At 38.7% G+C, this 13028-nt stretch overlaps 1 protein-coding gene across 1 annotated transcript in view; it reads right to left on the reverse strand.

The window, feature by feature from the left end:
• Positions 1-13028, reverse strand: part of AGBL4 (AGBL carboxypeptidase 4) — an 882078-nt gene that overhangs the window by 526346 nt on the left and 342704 nt on the right. The window contains 1 exon segment of the mRNA XM_066192785.1: positions 3693-3909. Within this exon segment, the coding sequence (XP_066048882.1) occupies positions 3693-3909 (217 nt within the window).

Genomic DNA, 13028 nt, shown 5'->3' on the forward strand with positions numbered 1-13028 from the left:
AAATTAAGAGCACACCCCAAAGTGGTGTGGAGTCAGAAGGAAGCACTCTGTGTTCCACTCTGTGTCTTTCAATGCTCCATATCTGACTTAAGAGATCAGCTCATTTTCAGAGCCCTACATTAGACATATTGCCTTCTTGTTTTAAAATATGTGTGTTTAATATTTAATTTAACAGAATTTCATATTCCGGTCCCTGTGTACTGTGCAAGTCCCTTTGAGGCTCGTGGTTTGTATGTGCAGTCACAATTCTCCTCAAGTGTAATTTGGAAGCACCATTGCCTAATGGAGTGGAAGGAAGTATCAGGCTCTGATTAATCCTAGTTCTCTTTGGAGTGAGTAATGAAAATAATGCCCAGCCAGTGTCAATTTGTAAAGTGGGCTGTAGGAGTTGAGCCAGGCTGTCCAAAACTCATTTAATTTATTACATGTGTCCATGGAATACTGGTGGAGGCACAGGTCTAGTCAATTGTTCGAACACTTCAAGCACACACAGGCAATTTGAGCTACCAACTTCAAATGACAACAAACTCCAAAATTTTGCCAGCTCTGAAAAATTGTTTCTAATGCTACACACATAGCTATTGCACTTGAAACTGAATAAGTGTCATAAAATAGGTACTGTAAATGCAAAATGTGCCTGTGCTTATATTTTCACAGAAATATAAAAATTATTTTAAATTATGCTGTGCTGTGAAATATTGCATAGATTTTGCTGAGAGGAGAGACATATCAATAATATGCAAAAAAGCAATTCCACAATTTCAAAAAGTGCTCATAGATGTTGAACTTCTGATCTGTTGGGGCAAACCAAAGAAAATCTAAAGTTACCCAAGGCCAATAACAGCAGAATGAAAATAGCAGTTTAAATGGTGCCTGGGTGACCATCTCAGCTCACTTTCAGGAGAGACTATTTTCAAGAACATTTGGCACATCTAGAATGTGGGATAGCTCTCTGAAGTAAAGAATATGAACATTAAAAGGTCAGAAATTGTACAGCTAAGTTATCCATTTAAATGGGAATGGGAAACTTTGCCATTTGGCTCTGAACCATTTTGCCATTCTGCATCCTAATGACAATTACATGTCCCATACCAATATTTCACTTTCAATTTTCATGGAATTAGTGATAGTATTTCAGGAGTTAACGGAGGCAGAGTATTTTCTTTTGAGAAGATGTGAAATTAGATTAGAAATTAGATTGCCTTGAAAGCATTATATGCAGCAAAATGTGCACTCAGAAAGCCTCCAAGAGTAATCGTCTAAGCAGGGCTTCTTGTGACTTGAGTTTTACTTTTCCACAACAAAGAAAAAAAATATGAAGAAATAGCTCCAAAGATCTGTGCTGAGATTCTGCCATCTCCAAGAGACACAGCTCAAAACCACATAATCCAGGAGAAGTGAAATTTTTTTCAAACACTTCCCTATCCTTACAGTCACAGACTGCAGCAGGGGGCTGTACAATTTTCCTGGAATGAACCCGAGGGGACCAGCAGCTCCATGGCAGCTCCACAGATGTGCAGCATCCCTCCCCTTCCACGTTATCCCTCCTCAGCCCCGTGCCCAGCGTGAGGACTCAGGAGTTTGTCCTCAGATGGCATCTTGAAACCACCTTTCACCATGTGCTACCAGGGGTATCGTCCCTTGGCCAGGAATAGAGCTTCTGAGGGCCTCTTTATGCCAATCTGATTCCTCTTATCTTACATAAGGGGCCAGGGCAGGGACAGAGCTGGCTCTCTCAGCTCTAAATCTATCCTATATGGCACGCAATTCTCCAAAGTACAGCCAGCTTCTGCTTTTATGAAGCACTGTGCAGTGAAGAATGAAGGATCCTGTTTTTCACCATTTAAAGATGTATGATAGCAACAAAGCTCTATGTTAAAATATTTAACTCGCAGAGAACTTATGGAAATTGTCTATTCAAGCTCAGCAAAGACATTAAATTACCAAGCTGTTCTAGGACAGTTGTGTGTGGAGAAAAGCCAGAAATGCTCTGAGATTGTAATGTTGCTCACAAAGATTACAGCATGAGCCTGATTCAGAAGCTTTTTTCATACAGCTTGGTGAGCTGCAAAATGTTACCATATCAATTTCTGCAAAACATACTGTGTGTGTACATATAGATATAAAAGCAGGACTTATACACAGCACATTTCCTGCCACATTTTGAGTGGCATCTGTTTGTTTAGTGTGCTGAAATATGAAAAATAATATTTAGCAACTACTGGTAACACAATGTTAACAAGATTTAAGAGTATAGCTCTGTCTGTCAAAATGCAGATAAAAGACAAATCTTTCTATCTCTGTGTTTTAATCAGTCAGATCAGAGGTTTGATGAATATGCAAATGTGACTGTTTATACACCAGTTTCAGAGTGAAAGGAAACAAATTCGGTTTCATTATAGAATTAATGACAGTTCTGTCCTCTAAGATTAATAATTAAAGCCTACACACATTAAGATGATAGTGCTTTTTCCGCTCAGCCTCTGCAGATTTTACTTTTCTATTTTTTAATACCCCTTTCCCTTATAATTGTTTGTCCCCCTAATTGGAATGATTAATATTTAATGCCAGTTCATGGATATGCAATAGTCATCTTTAGAACAAGAACTGTACTTAACCTACAAAAAGGGTTAAAAAATTACTTCTTTTTTTAATTCTGTTTTTTCCTCTTTTCTGTAAATTAATTTTTCCTCCAAGCTTTATGCCACCATAGGAATCTCAATGGCCTGCTTTAATGATGGAAGCCTTTTATTTGTTTCAGTACAGGGTATGCATATGATTTCATTTTGATGTCAATATATGCTGGGTTTCTTTCCAAAGCCCCTGCTGCTGGGATCAGCAGCCTTCAGAGCTTCCTGATTCTGAAACACACACTACAAGTTTAGACCAAATCAAATCTCAGGGAAAAGATTAAGAGTGTGGTACAAGTGCATTATAAAGCCTGAGAAAACAAAAGTAAAAAAAAAAACCCCTATATATATTTGAGCTATTACTTTTTAATCTGATGGTTTCTGAGTTGACATGGGAGTGGCTGAGTCATACTTGCTAAATCCCCAGGACAGGCAGCATTTCAGAGGAAGATTATAGCAAAGTGAGCAGAAGTTCAGCCTTACCATTAACCCTCCTTCCTACTCTAGAAGAACTATGACACTTCATTTTATGTGGCCATTAGGATCTATACAGAGACCACTAAATCCCTTCTAATTGCAAATCACCAAAGCGTGAATTTTTAAGATAAAATAAAATAAAATAAAATAAAATAAAATAGCTGGTTTGTGTATGTTTTGCATTATTTTATCAAGTAAAGTTATCTACTGGGTCAAAAAACCCATATCTCTTTCTGAACAGAAAAGCTCTTCCAGAAAGACAAATGGTCATAGTACTCTAAAAATCACATTTCTTCAATAAAGCTGTTTCAGTTTCATGTTTTAATGTCTCTGGAGGTGAACTGATCCTGCACGGGAATCTAGCATTGCCTTGACTATTGCAAAAGAAATATTTAATGTGAAATTAAATCAGCATTTGTCTATATTTCACCATGCAGATACACTTCCTCCTGTGTCAGTGACAGCAAGAAAACAACTATGTGTTTGTGGGTACTTTAGCAAGGATGATGAATGACGCTCTGGAAGAATTTAAGGGTAGGTATCACTAACAAAGCCTGCTGGCTGGCAAGCATGCCTGGTACTCACCACGCTGAGCCCCAGCAGTTCCCTGCAGAAATATTCCATGTTCCTCCTCTGGAGGTTGTCCAGGTAGTGCTGGAGGCGGGTGTAGGTGTAGGGGTAGCAGTAGGCAAACTGGTAAGTGTCATCCTCTCGGTCGAAGCAAAAGGCAAAGGACATGACATAGTTCTTCCTGTGGTCTGGGCAGCGGTAGTAGTAAACATTTTTGGAGGGGATTCTTTGCCTGAAAATCAAAAATATGTGAGGGTATGTGTTAATTGACGCGTGCCTACATGGACATAAGAAATCTGAACCAAAAGGGCCGCGTGAGATTCAGATTTCCTCCCAAGTAAATGAAGTGGAAGAGCTTGAACAGCTCAGGAGCTGGTGAGGAGATCCCAGAGCCTGTGTTTGGGAGCACTTGTGCAGACCAGGGCTGTGACAGCTCCAGTGCCACTGTCACCGCAGGGACTGCAGCTCTGCCCCAGGGCCACAGCAGGGAGAGAATTGTACAACCAGGGAAACCCATTCCCACAAAGTGGAAAGGATGCACAGGGTGTCCAAATATCCTCTACTTCACTATCAGGCTGCTGCAACCTCACAGAACTCATAGCTCAAACTCAGGATCCAGCCAAATCTGCACCCTTTATTTCAATTCAATTCACCAGCACAGAGAGAAGACACTGCTAATGAAGGAATGTCAGTATAAGGCAACACTAAAAAAACTATTACTGAAATTCAGAAGATAGATAGATAGATAGATAGATAGATAGATAGATAGATAGATATAGATAGATAGATAATCCTTAATAGTCAGGACAGGTATCAGCATCTAGCAAATAAATGGAACAAAAGATAAATTCTTGAGGTTTAAAAACAATCTAAAAATCATACAAAAAAAACTTCAGATGTGGAAAATCACCAGGTCTTAAAATAGAAAGCAAAGGAGAAAAGAGTATTTGTTCCCATTCCAAATTGGACGACTGCCCTCCTCAACATTTCTGGTTTATCTGACAAGATAGAAATGAATATACATGATGGTAAATAATTATTATAAAGACATTTATGTCATTGTTATCAAGTTGGTATCTCTTGGAGGAATAACAAATATCTGCCTGCAATCTCTCACACAACTCCAATGATCTTCTTACTTTTCAAGAGAAATAAGTAATATTTCAGAGGTGGGGAAAAAATTGTTCTCTGGATGAGAGATGTTCACTATTTCTGTTTGTATGCTTTGTTAATTTCCTAGGTGGAATTTCCAGCTTCATTCAGACAGGAATAGTCTCCAATCATGCCATGCACTTGTAATTTGATGTAACTTACCAGTCATGTTTGGCAACAAAATGCTATGGTCCTGCAGACTCTACCTGATTCGATTACACAACCTTATGAACAGGTCTCATCTAATGACTGAAGCAGATCTCAGCTAAACTGGGATCATGGTGAGGGAAAAGCATAACAAGATTTACAGACATAGCACCAGAAATGTGTCTCTGTGTAATCATTCCGAGAAGCTGGTCTGCTGCAGAGCCTCAGTTTTTGCCTCTCATTGCTAATATGAATTAGAGGACAAAACCCTCTCATTATATACAGGTACATGTTTGCCAATTAGCAGCAGTTAATGAGTCTGACCTGAGCAAGACTCAGGATCTACAAAGAGAAACAGAAAGGAATTGAGATCTTCTTGAGAAAGCGAAATAAAGAACCAGTGATGCAGTTAATTACACTCAGAAAAAGAATTTATCTGCCCTTTTTAGTGCCCTGCTTCTTGAGCAGTCAGGGCCTCAATAACTTACTTCACCATCATGATTGAGCACAAGCCAGCTGTGCCCAGGTGGGCAGGAAGGCCAGTGGCACCTGGATTGTACCAGCAATGGACTGGCCAGCAGGGCCAGGATAGTGACTGTCCCTCTGTACTCTCTACTGGTGAGGCCACACCTCGAATTTAGATTGGCTATTAGGAAATATTTCTTCAAGGAAAGGGTTGTCAAGCGTTGGATGAGGCTGTCCAGGCCCATGGTGGAGTCACCATCCCTGGAGGTATTTAAAGGATGTGTAGATGTGGCACCTGCGGACGTGTTTTAGGGGCAGCATTGGCAGTGCCAGGATAAAAGTTGGACTTGATGTTAAAGGACTTTTCCAATCTAATGAAATCTATGATTTGATGATTTTGTTGTTGTTAAATAAGAGACTTGCTCATCGCTGAGATCTGAAAATTATATTTAACATGCAAATATAAAAGACAGAAAATCAAACCTCTTTTTAAAAAAAAAAAAAAAGTATCAGTAGGGAAAAAATGCCACCAGCCATCTGCATGCAGCACTCTTACCTAATGGTTTTCTTCAGTATCTTAACATATTTCTATCATTCACCCTTACTCTGGAGTGCTATAGGACATCCCTCATTTGATCTCAAATCAAGCAGATGATATGGCAGTGGGTAAATGTATTCCAGCTCCCAGTCCTCAAACACTAATGCAAGTTTAAACAGTATGTTGCTGAGTTGTTGAACTTTATTTGTTTCCAAATTAGCATGGGAAAAATAATAAAGGACAAGCCTCACTTTGTGCTATAAAAATTTCATGTAAAATGAGACCAATAGGAGGAAATTCAGGATTTTAGAAAGGCTAATGCTAATTGAAATTCTTCTGCTGATAGTTAATGTTTAAATGACACATAGTTCTCCTTGGTTCAATAACTTTCTACTTTTAAGCAAGTTGAAGACAACTTTGTTAATGTATTAAAGGCACTTTTGATATTTCATTCCCTTTCCCCTTCATTATAAAAGCTAAGCATCTGTTTTATTATCCACTTTGACACATCACTTTATGGCTGCATTTGGCTATTATGGCTAATCTCGATGTCTAGGACATCTGGTATTGACATTTCACTATCTGGTGTCTGACACAACAGCAGAAACCATCCTCAGTTCCTAGGTTTAAATTCACCCTCTCAGGGCAAAAAGTGCCCAAACTCTTAATTCAAACCATATCTTCCAAAAATAATTATAATAGTACTCCTGTCACTGCTAATCTATTTTTATCTCTCCTAGCACTTTGTCACTGCTAATCTATTTGTGAGTCATATAGAGAAAGAGAGTTAGCGTTCAGATACCAACAACACATCTTTACACACAGGAGCTTAATCAGATTGAGATCTTATCAGGGAATTAAAGAAGAAAAGAAAAACGGGAAAGAAAAGGAAAGAAAAGAGACAAAGTGCTAGATATCACCAACTGAGTTTTTGATAAGGAAAAGACATTGCTCAGTTCTTGAATTAACCTTTGTGTCCTAGACACACTATTGTTTACTCTTTCCCTTTTTTGTTCTATGCCTTCTGGAAAAGGACACCCACACACTGTGGCAGCAGCTGCTCCTATTAATTTAAAGCTATTACAAAAATTAAAATTAAACCCAATTACTTTGGCTGGTTTATAGCTGGGGAACAGCTTAGTCTGATTGTTCCCTCTGGTTATGGACAAAAACAATATTCCTACCTACAGGCAGCTGCCAGTGGAATACTAATGCATCTAGGGCCTGGCAGGAACAGATTCGGAATGCAGAGTCTAACTGCATTTCTTACTAAAGAAAAATATCTTATCATGGATCTGCAGAAATGCACCAACTTCTTACGCTGTGAGTCACAATGAAGCTGATTTGTAGTTAGAGGCAGGAAGGCAAAATGATGGTGGAGACCTCAATGCTCTGATTTGTCCCTTTGCATTTCCAGGCAGCTCACACTCAGCAATGCATCCTGCTAATTGATACACAACTGCCCGGATCTCTGAGCTCCTGAAGGGTTATTTAAAGGAGAACCACCCCCATTCCAAGTACAGCCACAGAGAATAACATGCAAACCACTCATTTCCAGTCTGTTTCTTAGATGTGTTTGAAGAAATGAAGCTTGATATTATACATCAGTTTGACACAAATTCAGAATACCTAATCTTAAACAGAAAACTCTTTCTGTCCAGGGAAGAAGGAAGCACAGAAATGGAGAGTTTCTCTCTATTTTGATGTTAATAGTCCAGTCCAAAAACTTGAGCCTTTGAGTGTCTTCTCCTCCTATCTGACAAGGCAGCGCTCCCAACCCAGCAGAGTTTTTGCTCCAAGTGTGAGTGTGCATGTGCTTGCCTGTTCCTGTCTGTTTGCTACACTGCAGTCTGGAGCCAGGACATTTGCTCTGTTTTGGTAGTGTGCAATAGGATCAAGTATGTCAGTGTACCACAAATAAAAATTAAAATTCTAGCCCTTATCCCGAATCAAAGACATGATGACTTTAGAAACCCCAAGATTTTACTCCTTGCAACTGCAAGAGGCAGTGAGGGGTATAATTCAGAACTTCGAAAACTTTATCCTAACTATACTTCTAATTTGAACATAATTTTAACATCAACTCTAAGAATTTTGACTTCAAAATCAAACTTAATTATCCATCCTGCCTTTTTTTTTTTTCTTTTTGTTTTTTTTCCCCTGCTACTTTCTGCTTATTTCCATTTGAAAATTGGGAGTTAATCAACGCTTTGGAGGGCAAACACTGGGGGTACTGGTGGTACTGCTTAGTGGCATCTACATTTTAAACACAGAAGGGTGCAAATCAAACCCTCTTGTGGCACCACAGTACAAGTAATTACAAAATAACAATTTTTGGAATGCTTTCCTCTCCCTATTGCATGACCAGAGCAGGGAGCTCTGGTCCAGCCAAATTCCCAATGACTTTAATGAGCAGCATAAATAGTCTTTGGACTCCTGTTAATGTGGCACTCATAAAGTAATTATTCAGTTCCTTGCCTCCACAGGGTCGGGTTGGACATATCACAGTCAGTGGACTTCAAAGTAAAATGATGATCTTTGGAGGAAAAACAAAAAACTGCAGGTGCTGTAAAAAATCGATGGCCAAAAGAAAAATTACTGGATCTGACTTAGAGAAATGCTCAATTTGTGGTGCAGCATTAGCTGTGGTGACACACTGTGGTGAGCATTTTCAATTGCCATCAGTTTGCATGGGTAGGGATGCTACTTAACAAATTCACAAACTTCCAAGCCTGCCTACAGAACTCAAAGGTGTGGGTGGGCTTGAATCACAATCTCAGACAAAACTAAACCCACTGACCCAAAACCTGATTCAGATTCAACTTTGAAAAATAACCTCCAGACATTTACTGACATTGTCCTAAATACCAGATTTGGCTACTCTTTCTGAGTGTTTAAATTTTAGTCCAAAAGCTGGATGTCCCCAGTTATTGACTGCAAGAAATCCAACAAACTCTGGACAAAACCTAAGGATGTAAATCATGTGCTGCAAACTCCTCTTCTGGGAGGCAGCTCTTTCCAGCTGAAGGCCTTCCTGACTTCTTTCTCTGTTAGTCTAAGACATTATTTTTCTTCTTGCTTATTCTTGTTGACAAGTGGAGCTGACCATCTTCAGAATTCTTAGCTTACTTGTGACAAAATAAGTTTGTAGGGTTTTTTTTCTTGCACATAATTTTATATTTGATTCAAAGAGCATGGAGTGACAGTGAATATGTCAGATGGTGTTAAATATTTTTTGCAGACAACTGAATGGGTTTTGGCACAGCTAACTCAGTTTCAGACACTGCAAAACAAGTCCTGCTATTATTCTTCCTGCAGTGTATTACAATGTTCCCCAAATATTTTCATAACTTAATACCTCAAAGTTTTTCATGTCTAAGAGTACCTGGTTTCATCTTCTTAAGTATAAAAATCAAAATATTATGTAATTCAATTTCATAAACATCAGATACTCTACACATTAAGCATGCAGCTTTCATTTCTTAATTGAAACAATTAACCAACCTCTATCAATACTGTAAGGGAATTCAAATAATAATGAAGTGTACAAAGATTGCTTGTAAAGTCTCTTCATTCTTTACAACTTCAAGTAGAAAACACTGCAATTTTAACCTATTTTTCTCTAAAATTCCATTAAATGCCATTAATTCATAAAGGTTGTTTGGTTTTGGTGGGGGTTTTTTTGTTGGTTTTTTTTTTGTTTTGTTTTGGTTTTTTTTTTTTTTTTTTTGGTTGGTTGGGTTTTTTTTTAAGAGAGAGAGAGAGAGAGAGCTAGCATGTTAAATGTTTATAATAACCATGGTGTTGGGTAGCTGTATAAGTGCTAGTCAATTTTTTTTTTATGACACCAGCACACCAGATGAATCAGTCTCATTAGCTGATGCTAAGATAACAGAATATCCTGAATAGACTTTACTCCTTTTTTACTGCTTGAAAGCCAGAAACCTTGAGTCAGATTTTTGTGAGCAAATACTGTGAGAATTGTTTCCCAGATTTTATACTTTGGATGCATTCAGGAGGAACTTGCTAAGAAAGGTTTTTGTCCAAACTGTGTCTTCAACACAGTGCAGTGTTCTGACAAGGAAAAACTCAGCGGTGAAGAGAACCAATAGACAAAAACACAGCAGTGGGAAATGTCCTTGGTCCTCTGTTTGCAGAATACCTTACACAAATGTGGGTCCAACAGGCGAGTCTTGTGAGTCCTACAATAACAAAAACATAAAGAAATCTATTCTACCTAAAACCAGAGGGAATCAGAGGACGTCATTACTCTTAGGAGGAAAGGGTGTACCAGTTGGGAGGCATGGGAAAGAAGTAGGGAAGGGTCATGATTACAAGATATGAAGCAATGCTGAAAATCTGTCCCCAGATTCTGATGGCAGAAATGAAATCATCATCTTTCAGTCTGCCAGAATTAGGAGAATGAAAGGGAGGCTTGATAAAGTATAAACTGGCAAGAAATAATTTTTTAAACAACTGAATTTATTTTAAGCAACTTCACATGTGACAGGGCAACACTCAGTCCCTCAAATGGAGAGGTGTTGTTTTAACTTCTCCAAAACTCAACTGGGTTTTGAGGGAGGAGGTTTCATTCAATGCCTTCTATTGCTCCTCACTTGTCCATCTCCCCTAAATTAGGAAATTTCTGCACAAAGGTCAAAATTTGTCCCTCTTTCGACAAAACACTTTAATAAGTCTCAGAGCAGCTGTCAGCTGATAGCAAAATCCAAAATTTTCTGCCAGCAGCAGGTACAAGAGGGATTTCCAGTGGAAATCAAGCAGTCAATTCCCCATTTTCCTCCCTCCTGCCTACCCTCAGAGCCAAAGCTCTACTCCCCCCTCCATCTTTTGTTTATTCTGTCCAGTTGCTAAATCTTAAACTGCAGTGACTTTCCTCTGAAGCAGCAGCTCCAATACTGCAATTATTCTACAGAAACTCTCTTTTAAACTGCAGGGATAATGAATGGTGCTGATTTTCCCTTCTGTCAAAATATGATTTGCCTACGGAATACCTTTGACCACAGGTATTCCAGCCATGGACTCTTTCAATAGAAATATCTCTATGCAACGTTTCTAGATGACAAAAAAAAGAAAGAGGAGAAAAGTCAACTTTCCACAAAAATATTAGTTAGCCATACATGTGTCGTGATCCTCTGAAGATACCATGAGTGCAAGAGAAGGATTCAGGGGTCAGCATTTGTGTCCTGGAATGTGGCTACTGGGAGAAAAAACAAATATAGATTAAAAATAAAATTAAAAAAATACTTCACTTAGCCTATGAGAATTTGTGATAAGAATCACTGAGTAAGGTGAAGAATAAGGGAAGTAAAGGAGTGACTGCAGGCCACTGCAGCTCCAAAGTTTGCAATGTAGAAAAGGAAAGCAAAAGGATTTTGAAGAAACTGAGAATGAGTAGCCTCAAATGCTGTAAATAAGTGGAAAATTTAAAAAGAATAAAGTCAGCATAAATAATGTTGTACCAGAAAAAGGTGAGGTCAAGAAATGTTCCAGCACAACTCCTGTCCTGGCTTTGACCTATACCAGATTCTCTGGCTATAAAAGAGCAACTCTCCTGACAACTTCAGAAGGCAGTTTGAATATACTGACACCGGGGAGAAAATAAGCAAATAAAATCCAGAGGAACGTGTATCACTGACTGCACTGGAAAAGAAGGTAGGTCAGGAGACAGAGAGAAGGGGGCAAGATGGGAACACCATGAGCACACCAGCTACAAATTGGCCAGGAACAAGGTAATGGAATGACCTAAAATAAATGCCCTTTTAGGCCTTTGCTTTGCCTATCTCTGGAAAGAAAAATCATGCTTGAGAGAATCATGACCTGGACAAATTTTAGGAAAGGCTGCTTGGTGAGAAATAGTTAACTCTTACTGAGAATGTCTTCAAAACACATTTCTTTCATTTTTTTTCAGCAATTCAAATGAATTCCAAAGAATTTCACCAAACAATTTATCCATTAGCATAATAATTTAACATCTGCATGACCAAATTCAGCATTTTACTCCATAATTTTCTCCTGTCTCCACTATAATCTGACATACAATCCCTCCAGATTATGTTGACTGGAAAGCACAAACTTACAGGGTGATACAGGCTGTGAAACTGAGTCCTTATGATGTTTGGAGGATGTGCTGGCCTGGGAATGAGGGACCAACCTCAATCCCAAATTCAAGTCCCTGAACTGCACTACCAGTAGACCACTGGGTCAGCTCTAATAGCCTCTTAGCCTCAATTACCTAATTAGCCTTTTCTTCAGTCTCCTCTTCTCCCTTTCCCATCTGTTCATCTATTCCCACCACTCCCTGTTCTTCTGCAAGAATAATTTTTAAAATCTATGTTAACTTCATTTAGGTTAATCTCAGGTGACTTCTCTATGCAAGAATAATTTATAAGTCTCACAAGAGCCCCAACTTGAAGAAGCTTTTCAGTAACATATGAATTCTGAAATCCATGTTTAAAATGTTGATGTTTTCAACAGCCTAAACACAAAGTTGAGATTTTTAATTTATGTCATTTAGATGTGAATTTTAAGTAACTACCACAGGAAGGAGAACAGATAGGAAAGAGGTTTTTGCCAACTGTAGCTTGGTTGATACTGAATTGTCCGTAGCAAGATCTCAAACTCTCTAGAAGCCTTTGCCTTCCCAAAGTATATTATTCCTGATAAAGATCAGTGCATCTCTGATAGTAGATGATGCATGAGCAGGACAAAGACAAAAGAAAACAGGAAATTGTCATCATGGATCAGACTTTGTTAGCTGGGGAAACTTGCCCATAATATTTTGCTTTATCCTCTCATCTGTCTACACACAATGAAGAGCGAGTTCAGTAATTCATTTTTAATGCCCCATTTCTTACGCCTTCTAGCACCTTGTTCACTTTTTCTACCATAACAGCATCTCAAATGACTTCTGCTGTGGAACTGCCAACAGCAACGTTCAGGGGTTTTCCCTTTAGTCAGAGGATAACGTTTATGTGTGGTTTCCGCCACAGACTAACTTCTCATTTATCAGAAACGAACCTTCTTGCTAG

This window comes from Chamaea fasciata, unplaced genomic scaffold, assembly GCF_029207755.1.
Source record: "Chamaea fasciata isolate MVZ Bird 193981 ecotype frontalis unplaced genomic scaffold, bChaFas1.0.hap1 SCAF_10, whole genome shotgun sequence".
Lineage (NCBI taxonomy): Eukaryota > Metazoa > Chordata > Aves > Passeriformes > Sylviidae > Chamaea > Chamaea fasciata.